Source organism: Sylvia atricapilla, chromosome 21 (assembly GCF_009819655.1).
Source record: "Sylvia atricapilla isolate bSylAtr1 chromosome 21, bSylAtr1.pri, whole genome shotgun sequence".
Classification (NCBI taxonomy): Eukaryota; Metazoa; Chordata; class Aves; order Passeriformes; family Sylviidae; genus Sylvia; species Sylvia atricapilla.
Window position 1 is genome coordinate 5,962,564 of NC_089160.1, and position 12,618 is coordinate 5,975,181.

At 38.3% G+C, this 12,618-nt stretch overlaps 1 protein-coding gene across 4 annotated transcripts in view; it reads right to left on the reverse strand.

Moving 5' to 3' along the window:
- Window positions 1–1,718: 1,718 nt before the first annotated feature.
- Window positions 1,719–12,618, reverse strand: part of FMR1 (fragile X messenger ribonucleoprotein 1) — a 29,202-nt gene continuing 18,302 nt past the window's right edge. Inside the window, exons 11-15 of one of the 4 annotated variants that reach the window (XM_066334075.1) lie at window positions 10,134–10,220; window positions 9,067–9,262; window positions 7,577–7,720; window positions 6,228–6,302; window positions 1,719–4,316 (exon numbers count right to left, since the gene is read on the reverse strand). In XM_066334075.1, the coding sequence (XP_066190172.1) occupies window positions 4,147–4,316; window positions 6,228–6,302; window positions 7,577–7,720; window positions 9,067–9,262; window positions 10,134–10,220 (672 nt within the window). In that variant the 3' untranslated portion in view covers window positions 1,719–4,146. Of the gene's footprint in view, window positions 4,317–6,219; window positions 6,303–7,576; window positions 7,757–9,066; window positions 9,263–10,133; window positions 10,221–12,618 lie in introns of all 4 variants that reach the window. The other 3 variants (XM_066334074.1, XM_066334078.1, XM_066334077.1) reach the window with 3 other exon arrangements.

Genomic DNA, 12,618 nt, shown 5'->3' on the forward strand with positions numbered 1-12,618 from the left:
TCTCACGGAACACCCCAGACAGCGCGATGCTTTTCTGACACGGGACTTTTCAGGCTAAGAATCAGAGAAAATTGTCTCTCCTATTTTATACAGAACACTTAATTGATTTTACTACATTTAGGAGCACCGGTATCTCTTGCTGTAGTCTACACCTGAGGCTCAGCCTGAGTGCACCATGCAAAAAAGCACATCCAAAACTCAAGCTACATCTAATATTTGCTATACCATTTCTGCAACAGTCAAGTTCTCAGCATTCACAGACTACATCCATGTGATTGGGTTTTTTTGCTTTAAATTAACTGCTTTTATTGGAAACCAGTTTTCTGAATTCAGTGCAAAACTGTGAGCAAATATTCTCCAAGTGAATTTTTAGTAGACACACAAAATTACCAGTGATTGTTGCTCTTTCTTATAATCCAATTCCATACAGTACCCAAAGCGCACAAAAATGACTGCTTTAAATTCTACTGTAGTTTTTAAACAATGTAAAAAAAAATAATTATGGCAAACTGACTCATCCAGGTTTAACAGCAATTATCTCTATCACACTGTCTGAGATGAATGACCTTGGTAACTGTGAAAGCACAAGTGACAGATGTGCAATGCATTTTAAAGAATTGTTTATAAAAAACCCAGATTTATCCCGATGGAGGTAAAAGATCCCCAGTCCTCTGTCAGGGACTCAGACTGCCAAAAAGTAAAGAACTGTTTCTGTAAATCACAGCATAAAAACATAATGTGAAACCCACACTGTGCTTAAGTCTAATGAACTCTGGCAAGGAGAGCCTTGTGATCCAGGAGGAATCTATCCAGAACACTAAGTTCAGGTCTAACCTCACCTTTCCTAACATGTATTAAGCTGCCTTAATACCTTTTAACAGTGCAAATGTCCCAGTCACCCCAATTTTCACGGATGTCTGTGACCAGCATCTTTTAGGATGAAAATCTGTCAAGTTCAAGTGAGTGACAAACAAGCTCAGTTTCACACTACTGTGGAAACAACAAAGCTGAGCCTTGAAGCATCTTAAAAAACGCTTTTAAAAAAATCTTTTAAAGTAGCCACCAGAGCCAGCTGCACATCTCCCCCACCCCTTAACACAGGTATTCCACTGCAGGTCTTGCTGCTTCTGAAAACAGACAAAACCTTTAACAATCCATGACAAAAATATTTGACACCCATCTTGTCTTGCAGATTAGCCGAGAATTTAGCAGAAATGTACAGCAGAACTCCTCAAATGAGAAATTCCTGTGAGGAACATTCACTGAAGATAAAGTTCTCCTTTTTAATATTTGCAGCTCAGGAAAATCAGCTGCCTTTCACAGTAAAAGCAAGGTCTACACTCAGTCCCACACTCACAGCACTTCCTGGACATGCTACACAATATTTGATATTAGGGGCAAAGAAGAGCTGAAACAGCTCATCAGTAATTGATTCAAATAACTTCTGTATTTATGAAACTAAATCTAGTATCTTCTTGAATTCATGAGTGCTCAATAAAGAGATTTTTATCTCCTTAAAAACAAGCTGAATAAAGATTCTTTTCCTTGACAAAGTTTTAATAACAACTTTGAAAATCTTAACTCCCCACCATCATTAACAAAAATGCATTCAGTAAACAACAGAAACACAAACTCTATTTTTTTAAGCATTTGTTAATTCATAGGCTTTGAGCTTAACCTTACTGAATTTAGACTTTGGCATGATTCACAAATACCTCTCACTCTTTCAAAGAACTTTATTTTAAAAATAATTTTAATTCATTAGACCATACTTTATAATAGTTACCAATAGGACGGACCTGAACTCAGGCATCAGACATTTGTTGCACTTTCAAGTTTTGTAACAACATGACTTTTCAAAATAAAAGTGTACATTTAGATTCACAGGTTAATTTGTTGAAATTTAATAACTTTTAAAAATCACTGGAATATGAATGAAAGGGATCTATGTCAAGTACACAAATACTGAAAAAGGTCATAGCCCCAAAACCCACTTGGAAATGGAATGCAGCCAATTAGCCAGACTGTGGTTTGGTGATTTCACATTTACCCGGGTTAGCACCTTAGTGAACTCAACCACTGGATGTGAGGAATGAGTGCATGAAGTGTGACCACTCAACACGTACTGTACCATTCCATGAGGAGACTGGGTCCTCTTGAGCATTTTGTGCCATTTTTTTTGAAACGTGGTAATATTTGAGACTTTTCTAAACTGTGTAAATAAACATTGGCTACAGTTAAAGTCTAAACAAAGAAATACTTCCTACTTTCTGTCAGTTGAGATTTTTTTTTAAAGCAATCATTCATAAGGATTGCATCAACATCAGTTAGCAGAGGAAGATCAAACTTTATTGAAACTGCTTGCATACAAAATATATTGCACTATAACCAAACAAATGTCAACATAAAATCCAATCTGTTGTAGCTAATATGTACAGAGAATATTGCCCAAGAGCAGTTACATTACAAGGTCAGTCTACCTTGGTTAATTATCTACAGTATTTTAAACCAAACAGCTTACAGATGATGTGTGCAAGGTACCAATTTCTGTTTTCAAATACTATACATTCCCAAAATAAATAACTAGAAATCAACATTAATGTTTGGCAATACTTTTTAAGACATTTTTATATTTGTTAAATCATGTGCAGTTCGTTGCCAGTTTTAGTATGCTCACCTGTATGCAAGGAAAAAAAAAAAAAGAATGAAGAAAGCAAAGAAACAAAACTCACAAAATACATCAGAGGCAAGGTCAAGTTTGTACAATTCTGTACATAAACAGTGGCTCTCCTTCTGGAGTAATCTGAACAAAAATGGACTAAAATGAAGGTCCTTATGCAGTTGTGCCCAGTAAATTTAACGTGCGATCAGAAATGAAAGAAAGCACAGCTCCTCCCACCACTTCCCACCCTTCCCTGGTGTCCAGCTGTACTTTGGATCAAATTCTGACACCTTCATATTGGCTGGGAATTAGGACCTTGCAGCTCAAAACACGAAGAACTTCTGTTTTACCTTCAATATTTTTAACTACTGTATCTCTACTTGCCAGGGCATGACATGTGGTGACTGTCTTCTTACCCCTCCTGAAATAGCCCCCAAATTAAAATAAGCAATTCAAAAAATTTGGGAGGATGAAAACCATCAATGCTTTAGGCTGGTCATCTGGCCAAACAGCAGGCACACATTACTAGCTTGTGAACATGTTACACTTGTTCCCTCAGTAACAATGAGTTTTTTAGTTTTTCCACAATGGAAAGATTTTTTTTTTTAAAGTTTTCTTTTTTTAAAAAAAAAGCTTCCGTACTGCCTACAAAGAAAAAAATTACACCCCTTTTTCAATAACACTATTTGCCAAATCTTCAGTGCAAAATAAATTTCCTATTCTTATAACTGCCTAACTGAATGTTTATGTAAGGAAAAAATCATGGAAAGCATGCACTTGTCTATAAAGTACTAACGTCTGACAAGGATTGCTACATATATTTTACATTTAGTGTTACCAACTCATCTTCCCTGATTTCTGCATCCAAATATAATATTCCTACCTGCCAAGATATAAAAAAGGCACAGATCATACAACTTTTTTGCTAATGAAAATGACAATTGTTACATCACACAGATTTCAGGGTCCACCAAAATATTGAAAAAGGTGGACCAGAATGTGAACTGACACAGGACATAAAACGACATAGCATTTCATGAAGAACTGGTAAGTTAGATTGAAAACAGAAGCCAATTTGATTACTGCAAACACTATTTATTCTGAAAATTGAAATTGAGCAGTGAATTTGACCCGATGTGTTAAAATGGTACAACTGAACAGAAAGTTTACCAATGCACAGCTCAGTATTTTTTAAAACAAACAAACAAAAAAGAATCTTTCATCGTTTGAACTGCAATATGTACTTGGAAGCGATTTTTCAGAAGTTCAGGTATTTTTTTTTTTATGCAAATATTTGAATAACTTCTTATTCTGAAAACAACTGCATACTGTTGATGTTAAAAAAGGCTAACAGAGAACATATGTTCATTTCATGCCCTGCGCCGTCTTGCCTACTATTTGTCTTTGGCCTAAACAAGTTTTCTCTAACATGGAATAGGAATTACTGGAACAGTATAGGAAATGTGACTTCAGAGTTATGCAGTTTAGGGGACTCCGTTGACCAGCGGCTGTTGGGTGTCCGCGCTCTCCGTCTTCTCCTTCTTGGGGTTCCGCTCCTTGCCCGCGCGCAGCCGGCTGCCTTCGCTCGAGGTATTCTGAAAGGTTTTAGTGTGGACACTCCTCTCATTACTGCAGTCAACTCTCACTGGAACAAGTCACAGTTAGATAAACCATTCTCCTCTTTTCCTCCACCCCAGGGTATTCTGTACCTTGGCTCCTTGGGAGGAGCAAACAGTGCCAGCCCCTCACGGCTTTGTTAAATGGATCCAGGTGTAAGTTCTTTTCTGTTCAAAAATGCCACATACCTGTGACCCAAAAAATCCTCTCCCATCTACTACCTAGCCTTGGAAGCTAAGAGAAAAATTTCCAGTCTCTGCACAAAAGAGTAGAATTAATATCAGACGGATCTCTGAAACATTATTTCAACTTCTAGTAATCTGACTTCCTACTTTTTGTATGCAAAAAGACCCTAAAAAACAGTGTCTTTTCATGGCAGCTTTTCTGAATCTCAAACAAATCTACTCAGACCTTTTTTGAATCTGAAGAAAAAAAGATCCACTTAATAAACCCAATAAACAAAAAAATCCTCTCCCATTTACCTAGCCTTGGAAGCTAAGGGAAAAAAAAATTCAGTCTGAAACATTCTTTCAACTTCTAGTAATTTGACTCCCTACTCTTTGTATGCAAAAAGGCCCTAAAAGACATAGTGTCATTTCATGGCAGCTTTCCTGAATCTCAAAATAATCCACTCTTTTGAATCTGAAAAAAAGATTTTTTGAATCTGAAAAAAAGATCCACTTAATACACACAAAAAACTTCTGCAGCCTTTTTAAGAGGTCATAAAAAATTTCAAGAGAGTCTATTGAAAGCAGATTTTTATGCTTGTAAAGCGGGTAAAATGCTTATTCCTTGATATATAACAACATTTTTATAACTTGATCAGCCAGATTTCAGCAACATGCAAGTACTTATTTTCTTGTAACATGTCACCGCATCCAAATCTTGGAGCAACAGATAAAACCCCCCATGATTTAAGTGCCTTATGGGCTTTTTTCAGCACCACAATTCCCCACTGCCTACTTCAAACTGTGTAAGGTAATTAATTATAAAACTCACATGGCCATTATTTGACTTTTTGTTTTACCAAGTTAATTATTTGCATTTCAGATGCATATTCAATTACTACACCTTTAAGTTCAGCACTCCCATTTCAAAAACTAAGCATCTGGTCACTTGTTCTGATTTGTCCCTTTCTTAACCAGGCTTTCTAAAAACCAAGCCAAGAGTCATGTCTGTGTCCCACTGGAGCTGTGACTCCTGCTAACACCACACAGAGGCAGCAGCTTGTAGCTGCTCTTTGTTTTCTTCCTCCCAACTTAACTCATCCAATGCAGTAAGAGATGGTAGAAGGTTTGCAACCTACTATTTGAAAAAATCAGTTTCCACGTAGGGAAAGTTAAAAAATATACATAAGGTATCAGCTTGAAAACTTAATGAGATAAAACATTAAAAAAAATAGAAATATCTTTATAAAAAGCTTAAAAATATTTATGGTTACAAGGTATTTCAAATCTGTTACTTGGAAAAATAGATGTTCATTTTTAACTTACTTTCTAGACTGAACAGCCTTCAATTGCAAATGTTTCATTTTTAAGTGATGGTAGTTTCTGAAGTTTAATCTGTCTTTCTCCGAGGATTCTGGCTCTTTTTATATAGTGTTAAGGATTTTCTTCCCTCAGGTGCATAGAAGATAACAACAATACAGAGCAAGCAATAAAAACTAAACCAAAGCACTAATAAGAACAGACTGAAACCAAGCTGGTTAGTACATCCTTAGGACTCACCAGACAGAGCTAAATGGCATTACAAAAATCACATCTTTACACAGCTGGATAAATTTGGAGTCCTGAGCATCTGTGCCATTTTGTAACACTACTGCTGTAGATGTAATTAGGGAGTCAAAGAACACAGAATCACAAGGCTACTGTGTCACTCAAGCCTTACTGCATGACAGGATGCAATTTGAACAGTCCAGACTTCCCAAATGCAAGAGTTACCTCAAGAGACCCGTCTGCTGTCCTCCCTTTTGCCTCTCTCGAGTTGCGCTGACGGTTGTCTGTTCGCGACTGTTCATCGTTGCCTGCGAGAAGAATTAATCAACTGAGCTGTTTAACAATGACATGATCTTCTGCCACTTCAATTTTACACAAGCACAGTAGGGAATTCAGAATTTTCCATCTCATGAATAAATATTATTACTAACATTTAACAGCAGTTCTTAAACTATGGCCAGGAATCACTAAAGAAAATGTTCTCCAGTGATAAGGAAGATAAAACCTCAGCGTTTAAAAGTACTACAGTTTAAAAAAGACTGGCTACTGACTGAAAAAAACCCACTTCTCAAAATGATTAACCACAGAAGAGAAGCACACCATCAGCAGTGTTTAACACCCTCGCATTTTTCAGTGGCTTATAAGCTTCCTAAATGATACATTACCCTCTTACAAAAAAAGTCTTAAGCAGCATCCGTATTTTGAAAATAAAACATTTTAAGAAATAAGCAGAACTGCAGAAGAAAGTATTTTAACAAATAACTATAACAAAACATCATATGTAAACAAATAAATATAATGAAACAACATATGTTGGAGTACATATATTTAACTTCTTAAAGTTCTCCCATCTTATTTTTGCCTGATCCTTTCCACTGAACATATAATTTACAGTATTAGCCTGTTCCACAACAATCAAATACTAGAAGATGCTCATATGGACTGCAAAATGAGCAATACTGATTTGAAAAGATTTTTCTGTATCTACTGAAAAACCAGAATTTGATTCCTTGATGTCCATGTGTGATGGCATAAGCCACCAACTGGCCAAATGCCACAACAGGCCCCCAAATGCCAAGAGGCATTTTAGGAAAACAAATGACAGGAAAAAGTCCTCCACCATAAGGCAGGTGAAAAAGAATTATTCTCCTCTGCTCAATGCTCAACACATCTGAAACAAAACACTCCACTTAAGGGACTGACAGAGAGGTTAGGAGTCCCACCCTGATCTTTTTCAGCCTTCTGATGTTTGCATTTTTGTAGTGGAGTTTCTCTCAGATTTTCATGTAAACAAAGTGATGTTATTATTGTAAATGTCCTTGTTTTTCATTCCTCTCTTGAAGAGAGACAATTGATGGGCTTCTAGTTTGACCATTGTGATTGGAGAGGTGGCTACCTCATCCTCCAACCCGTGGTCATTGCCCAAAAATCTATATAAACTGAAGTAGAAAAATGAACTACTCTCTTTTTGCCCTGACGACTTGACTGTGTATCATTTGCTTTGTGCCCTAAGCGGCACAGGAGAGGCAGGCAGGTGGGGAGCCGGAGCAGACGAGGAGAGCAGCAGTGGGGTCTGGTTTACCTTTGAATCCCCCGCGGCCCCGGCCGCCCTGGCCCCGGGTGCTGCCGCCGCGCCGCCGCCCGTCCCCCCGGCGCAGGTAATTGTCCCGCTCCTCCTCCGCCGGCGCCGCCGACCAATCGCTCAGCTCGTCTCTGTGGTCAGACTCTGTTTCAGAAGCATTTGATGCTTCAGAATTAGTTCCTATCAAGAGGATGAAAAAAATCCAAACACGCCAGTGTAGCTTAGCATGAAATTACTAGAGTAGAATGCAAAATGTAGATGTTTATAGATTTTTTTTCTACTTTTTTTTTTTTTTGTTAATAGACAGTTTTGGGATGTTTTTGCCTCCCAAACACAGTCTATAACATACATAACACAGAAACGTGGATAATATATTTTACTTCTTCAAAATGTAAGACAGACTAATAAAAGTTATTGTTGTGTTTTAGGCTAAATAATTAAGTTGCCATATGCTTAAAATTGGTGTTATCAGTATATCAATAGATTGCTGAACATACTACAAAATGTAACAAAAGTCTAGTAAAACATGTTTAATAGACTAGACTCCTTCATATTTCTACAGCTGAAAGTTCTGAATATAACCTGTCCTGTCTCCTCTCACCACTGCAACTCATCTATGAAAAGAAAAAAATTCCATCACGAAACAGCCTGTAACAGACTACAAAAGCAGAGAACAAAGTCAAATAGCTAGAAATGTATCAAATCAAATAAATGGCCAGTGCAATTTTTCCCATTAACAGATGACCTTTATTGACAAAAGCTTGTTCTTTCCCCATTTTTCCTCCCATAGCCCATATTATTAGCAAGGTGAGTTCACATCCTCTAAAAATAGTAAACACCACAAAACCATTAATTTTGTATTATGCAGAATGTAAGCTAAGATCTTCTTAGAAAGCTCACACTTCACGCCTTTCAGTCAGGACAAACAGCAGCTGACCTACATTATGGATAATGAAGTAATAGATTGCTCTGAAGAAGCACAATCTGGAAAACCATTCACTAATGAATTATCCAAGGTTTCAAAGAGTAACACACTGTTTTGGTGACTATGGTCTTCTACTAAAAACATAAAAGTTCAATTTGATATGAAGAAAATAGCTTTTCTGTAAATTGAGCTACACAGTATTTTCAGCTATAAATATTTATATTAGGATAGACTCTCACAGATTTAAATGAAAACTGAGACTTCATTGTCAGGAACTGTTCAAAATACAGATATAATAACAATCCTCACCCTAAGGAGCTAGGGAATGACTAGATATGCTCCATAATGTAGAAGACAGAACCATGCTGTAAGAAGCAGGAACTGCACAGAAATCAGTGTAGATTACAGGAAAGCTCTACACTCCGAAGGATTTTCTTACAGGATATAATCTTTAAATATTAACACTCAATATCGACTGCATTTTAACAGCCCTAGTGCAGTTTTTCCAGGCACTCATAGGGCCAGGAGGGCAGCGTGAGGAGCGCAGTGTCCCTGTGGTGCCTACCTGAAGCGTAGCCCGGCCCACGGCGGCTGTGGCCGCGGTTCCGGTAGGGGCGGCTGCCGCGGCCCAGGCCCGGCCCGTCGTCTGTCATGTACCCTTTGTCCTTGTCCGTGCGGTTCGGCGGGGGCCTGGAAGTCGCTCCGATCTGTCGCAGTTGCTCGTCAATTTGCAATCTTTCCAAACGCAGCTGGTCCACTTCCTGCGCAAACACAAGCCCGGGGAGTCAGGCAGGAGCACGGTTTAGCCACCCGCACGTGTGACGGAGGAGGAACCACTGACACCGAAGGGTCCAAGCTTCAGTACCTTGTTAGCCAAAAGGCTCCTGTGCCTTTTCTATGGAGCCTCCCATGGGCAGCTCCACACAGCTCTGGCTCTCTCTCCTCCTGCAGTTCTGGCTGCTCCTTCCTGTCCCTGGCACAGCCACCTGACCCCATCTGTCCCTTGGATGGTGTCTGACCCTTTCTGTCTCTCACATGACCTCCTGTCCTTCCTCCTCACAGCACGGCCAGCAGACTATAGCTGATCTCTATCATCTAACTCTTTATCACACCATAGATGAGGCTGCTCTCACTCTTTGGTAATTAACACAGCTGCAGTATACCAGGGGCAGGATTGCCTTCAGCACTGTCTGTCTTCCCACACGTGCACACATGCAGGTCTCAGAAAGAAAAAACACTGAAATATTGCAACTGATCATCTATTTAATACTCAAACAGCAACTCGGCTTTGAGAATAACCTGTTTAACAGAAAGACTTTCAAATGTTCAAATCCATGTGCAACCAACACAATTCTTCCTGGGGCACTGTTGACAAGTTCAGGATTGTTTAAGTATCAAGAAGAAGCACTCAGATCTGAGCACAAGCTCTTTACACTGCTGCATGTAACAAACACCAAAGTTATTCAACACTTCTGATGTAACTGTATTGTTTCATAAAAAGGCACTCTTACTGTTGAACTCTACATAAAGACAATGAACAGCATGAGGAATGGGAGGAAACATAAAAGCATGCACTGTTAGCATCTACTGATAGAAAAAAAATCAGTGCTAAACCAGCATCATTATACTCACCTTTAAATAATTAAGATGATAATCCAGAAGAACAGTTGCATTAGTGATGCTATCCTTGGTTCCTACAAACACAAATGGTACCATGCCCTAAAACAGTAACAATAGGCTTTGGTTATTGATTAGGAACTGAACTGTGAAGAGAACCAAACTTTTAACTGTGAAACTTGAAAACAATTCTTACACCATGCACAAGCAGAAATTAAAAAGTGAGAGAATGGTGTATTTTAATTCTGGTATTGACTACACCATTTAATCTAATTCCCGTTATGCAAAGAACTTTCTTAAATAAGCAGATTTAGATCATTTGCATCACGATGTCAATATTTATTTTTCTGAACAAGTGGAAAAGAGTCAATTTAGAACACTTTGTTTCCTCCCTTCAAAATAATACCACCTTTGCTGATGGCATCCATTCTCTCACACCCGCTGCTTTTGGTCTACCTTTGATCTTTTAAAAATCAAATTAACACTGTGTCACAAAACAAAACCTGACCCTTCTTGAAGATCCACAGTTGTAAAAAAATTCAGGAAAGAGTCATTACTTCATGGTGATGATTTCTAATTTAGAGTTCTTCTACCCTTCAAGCATGTTAAGCGATCCAATAAACACATGGAAAATACAAATCTGGAAATACTAAAGTCTCAGATTATGACATCAGGAGACAAAACACCTGAAGATTCACCTAGGCAGCCAAAGTAGGTGAAAAAACCCAATCTATCTAAAAGGCCATCACTGAGTGTGGATAACAAAGTAAACCTCAGCAACACAAGGACAACTTCTACACCAAACCTTCTGACACTAAGACAGGTCCATGCAGCATTTGAGGGGTGTCAGTGCAGCCCACACAGGCCCCAGGAGGAGGGAACTTGACTGTTCAGCAGCTGCAGCATCACCTGGGCAGGAGAAGCTTCACTGGGGACTGCAGACATGCACCTGAGCATCTCCAGCACCCAGCTGCTGAAGCCCAAGCCACTGCAGAGCAGAGCCTGGCACACTTACTGATTAGCTCCAATATTGTTTTGCTATCTCATCATTACCTTTAAAGAAGCCTTTAACTGTCACTGTACACCACCCTTTACAGAACTGCATTCCAAAGGAAGGTTTGCTGCAGAAGTGAAATGATTTGAGACAAATGTTTTAAAAATTAAAAGCACGCTATACTGAGGTTGCCCAGGAGTGCCAAGTCTGTTATTTGTCTCCACTTTTAAGGTTGTGTTTGTTTTTCTTCCCCCCCTCCCTTTCTCTTAAAGACAAAAAAAAATCTTACATTAGACCTTAAACATCTACATTAAGCAACCAGGGAAAATAATCTACACACAGTCCTCTAGTCCTAAGGAACCTCAACATTAACACTGACTTTCATGAGCATTAGAAATTCTTTAGCCACAGGCATTGTTGACTGAAATGTTTTATTATCTGGGGTATTTTAAGTTTCATAAATATTTTATACAACCTGATAAAGAGCAGTGAAATTTCTACTAAACTGGCATTAACTAGCTCACAGTATCAATTATTAAACGACGACAAGACAAATGATTTAAAAGGGCATTTAAGGAAATGCTTGCTGTTGCTTTTGGCAGTGGATTCAAGGCATAACAATGGCAGCTATTAAGAATATGAGCTGGTAACCACGTCAAGCAATTTCAGCTGTACAAAAGCAGCAAAGTGCTTATTTATTGAACTTTATTTTTGTCTTCAAAGCAAAAGTACCTGTGTTCAACTTGGCTGCAGTGGGGAATATTGAACAGATCATATGTGCATAATAAATTTAGAGATAGAAGTATATATATTGCTGTGACAAACAGTACCTATCTCATTTGAATATATCAAACTCCTGAAGATAGCCTGTTGTAAAATTATGGGATGTATAAAGCTGTACTTGAAACTAATGGGCAGTGTTCTAGCATCTCAGTCACGTAAAAAGAACCAAATGCTGTATTAAAATTAAACTGAACTACTGTTCTACTGCAAGAAGAAGGGCTGCAAAATCCAAATTCACACATGGGAAGAGTATTTGGATTTTGTAGTTTAAATAAAGCTGCATTCAATTTACCAATATTAACTCTTACCTGTTTAAGTCTGATCTCAGGTTTCTGTATTGCACCTGACCTGACACAACTAACACAAGAAGCAGTGCAAGCAATGCCAGTGTTAGAAATGTCATCAACAGGTAAAACAGGAACTATGAATGCAGAGCTTGACAGGTAAAAAAGACCTTTCAAGACAATACTTAAAAGCTGCATTTTGGACAGAAAAATGTAAGCAAATCAGCTTTCTCAAGTCAGAATTAAAAAACAGCCAGACTTACTCCCTGCAGCCATGAGCTCTCTTTTACCCTTCCGTGATTCTCTAGCCTGCAGCAATAGCAGCACCCTCTTGCTTATTAAATTAATTCCATTTTATGCTGCAGGAATTTATCTTCGGAAATGGAATACAACAGATCAGTGAAACCTTTAGGTCTAAATACTGACCATTTACCTTTTC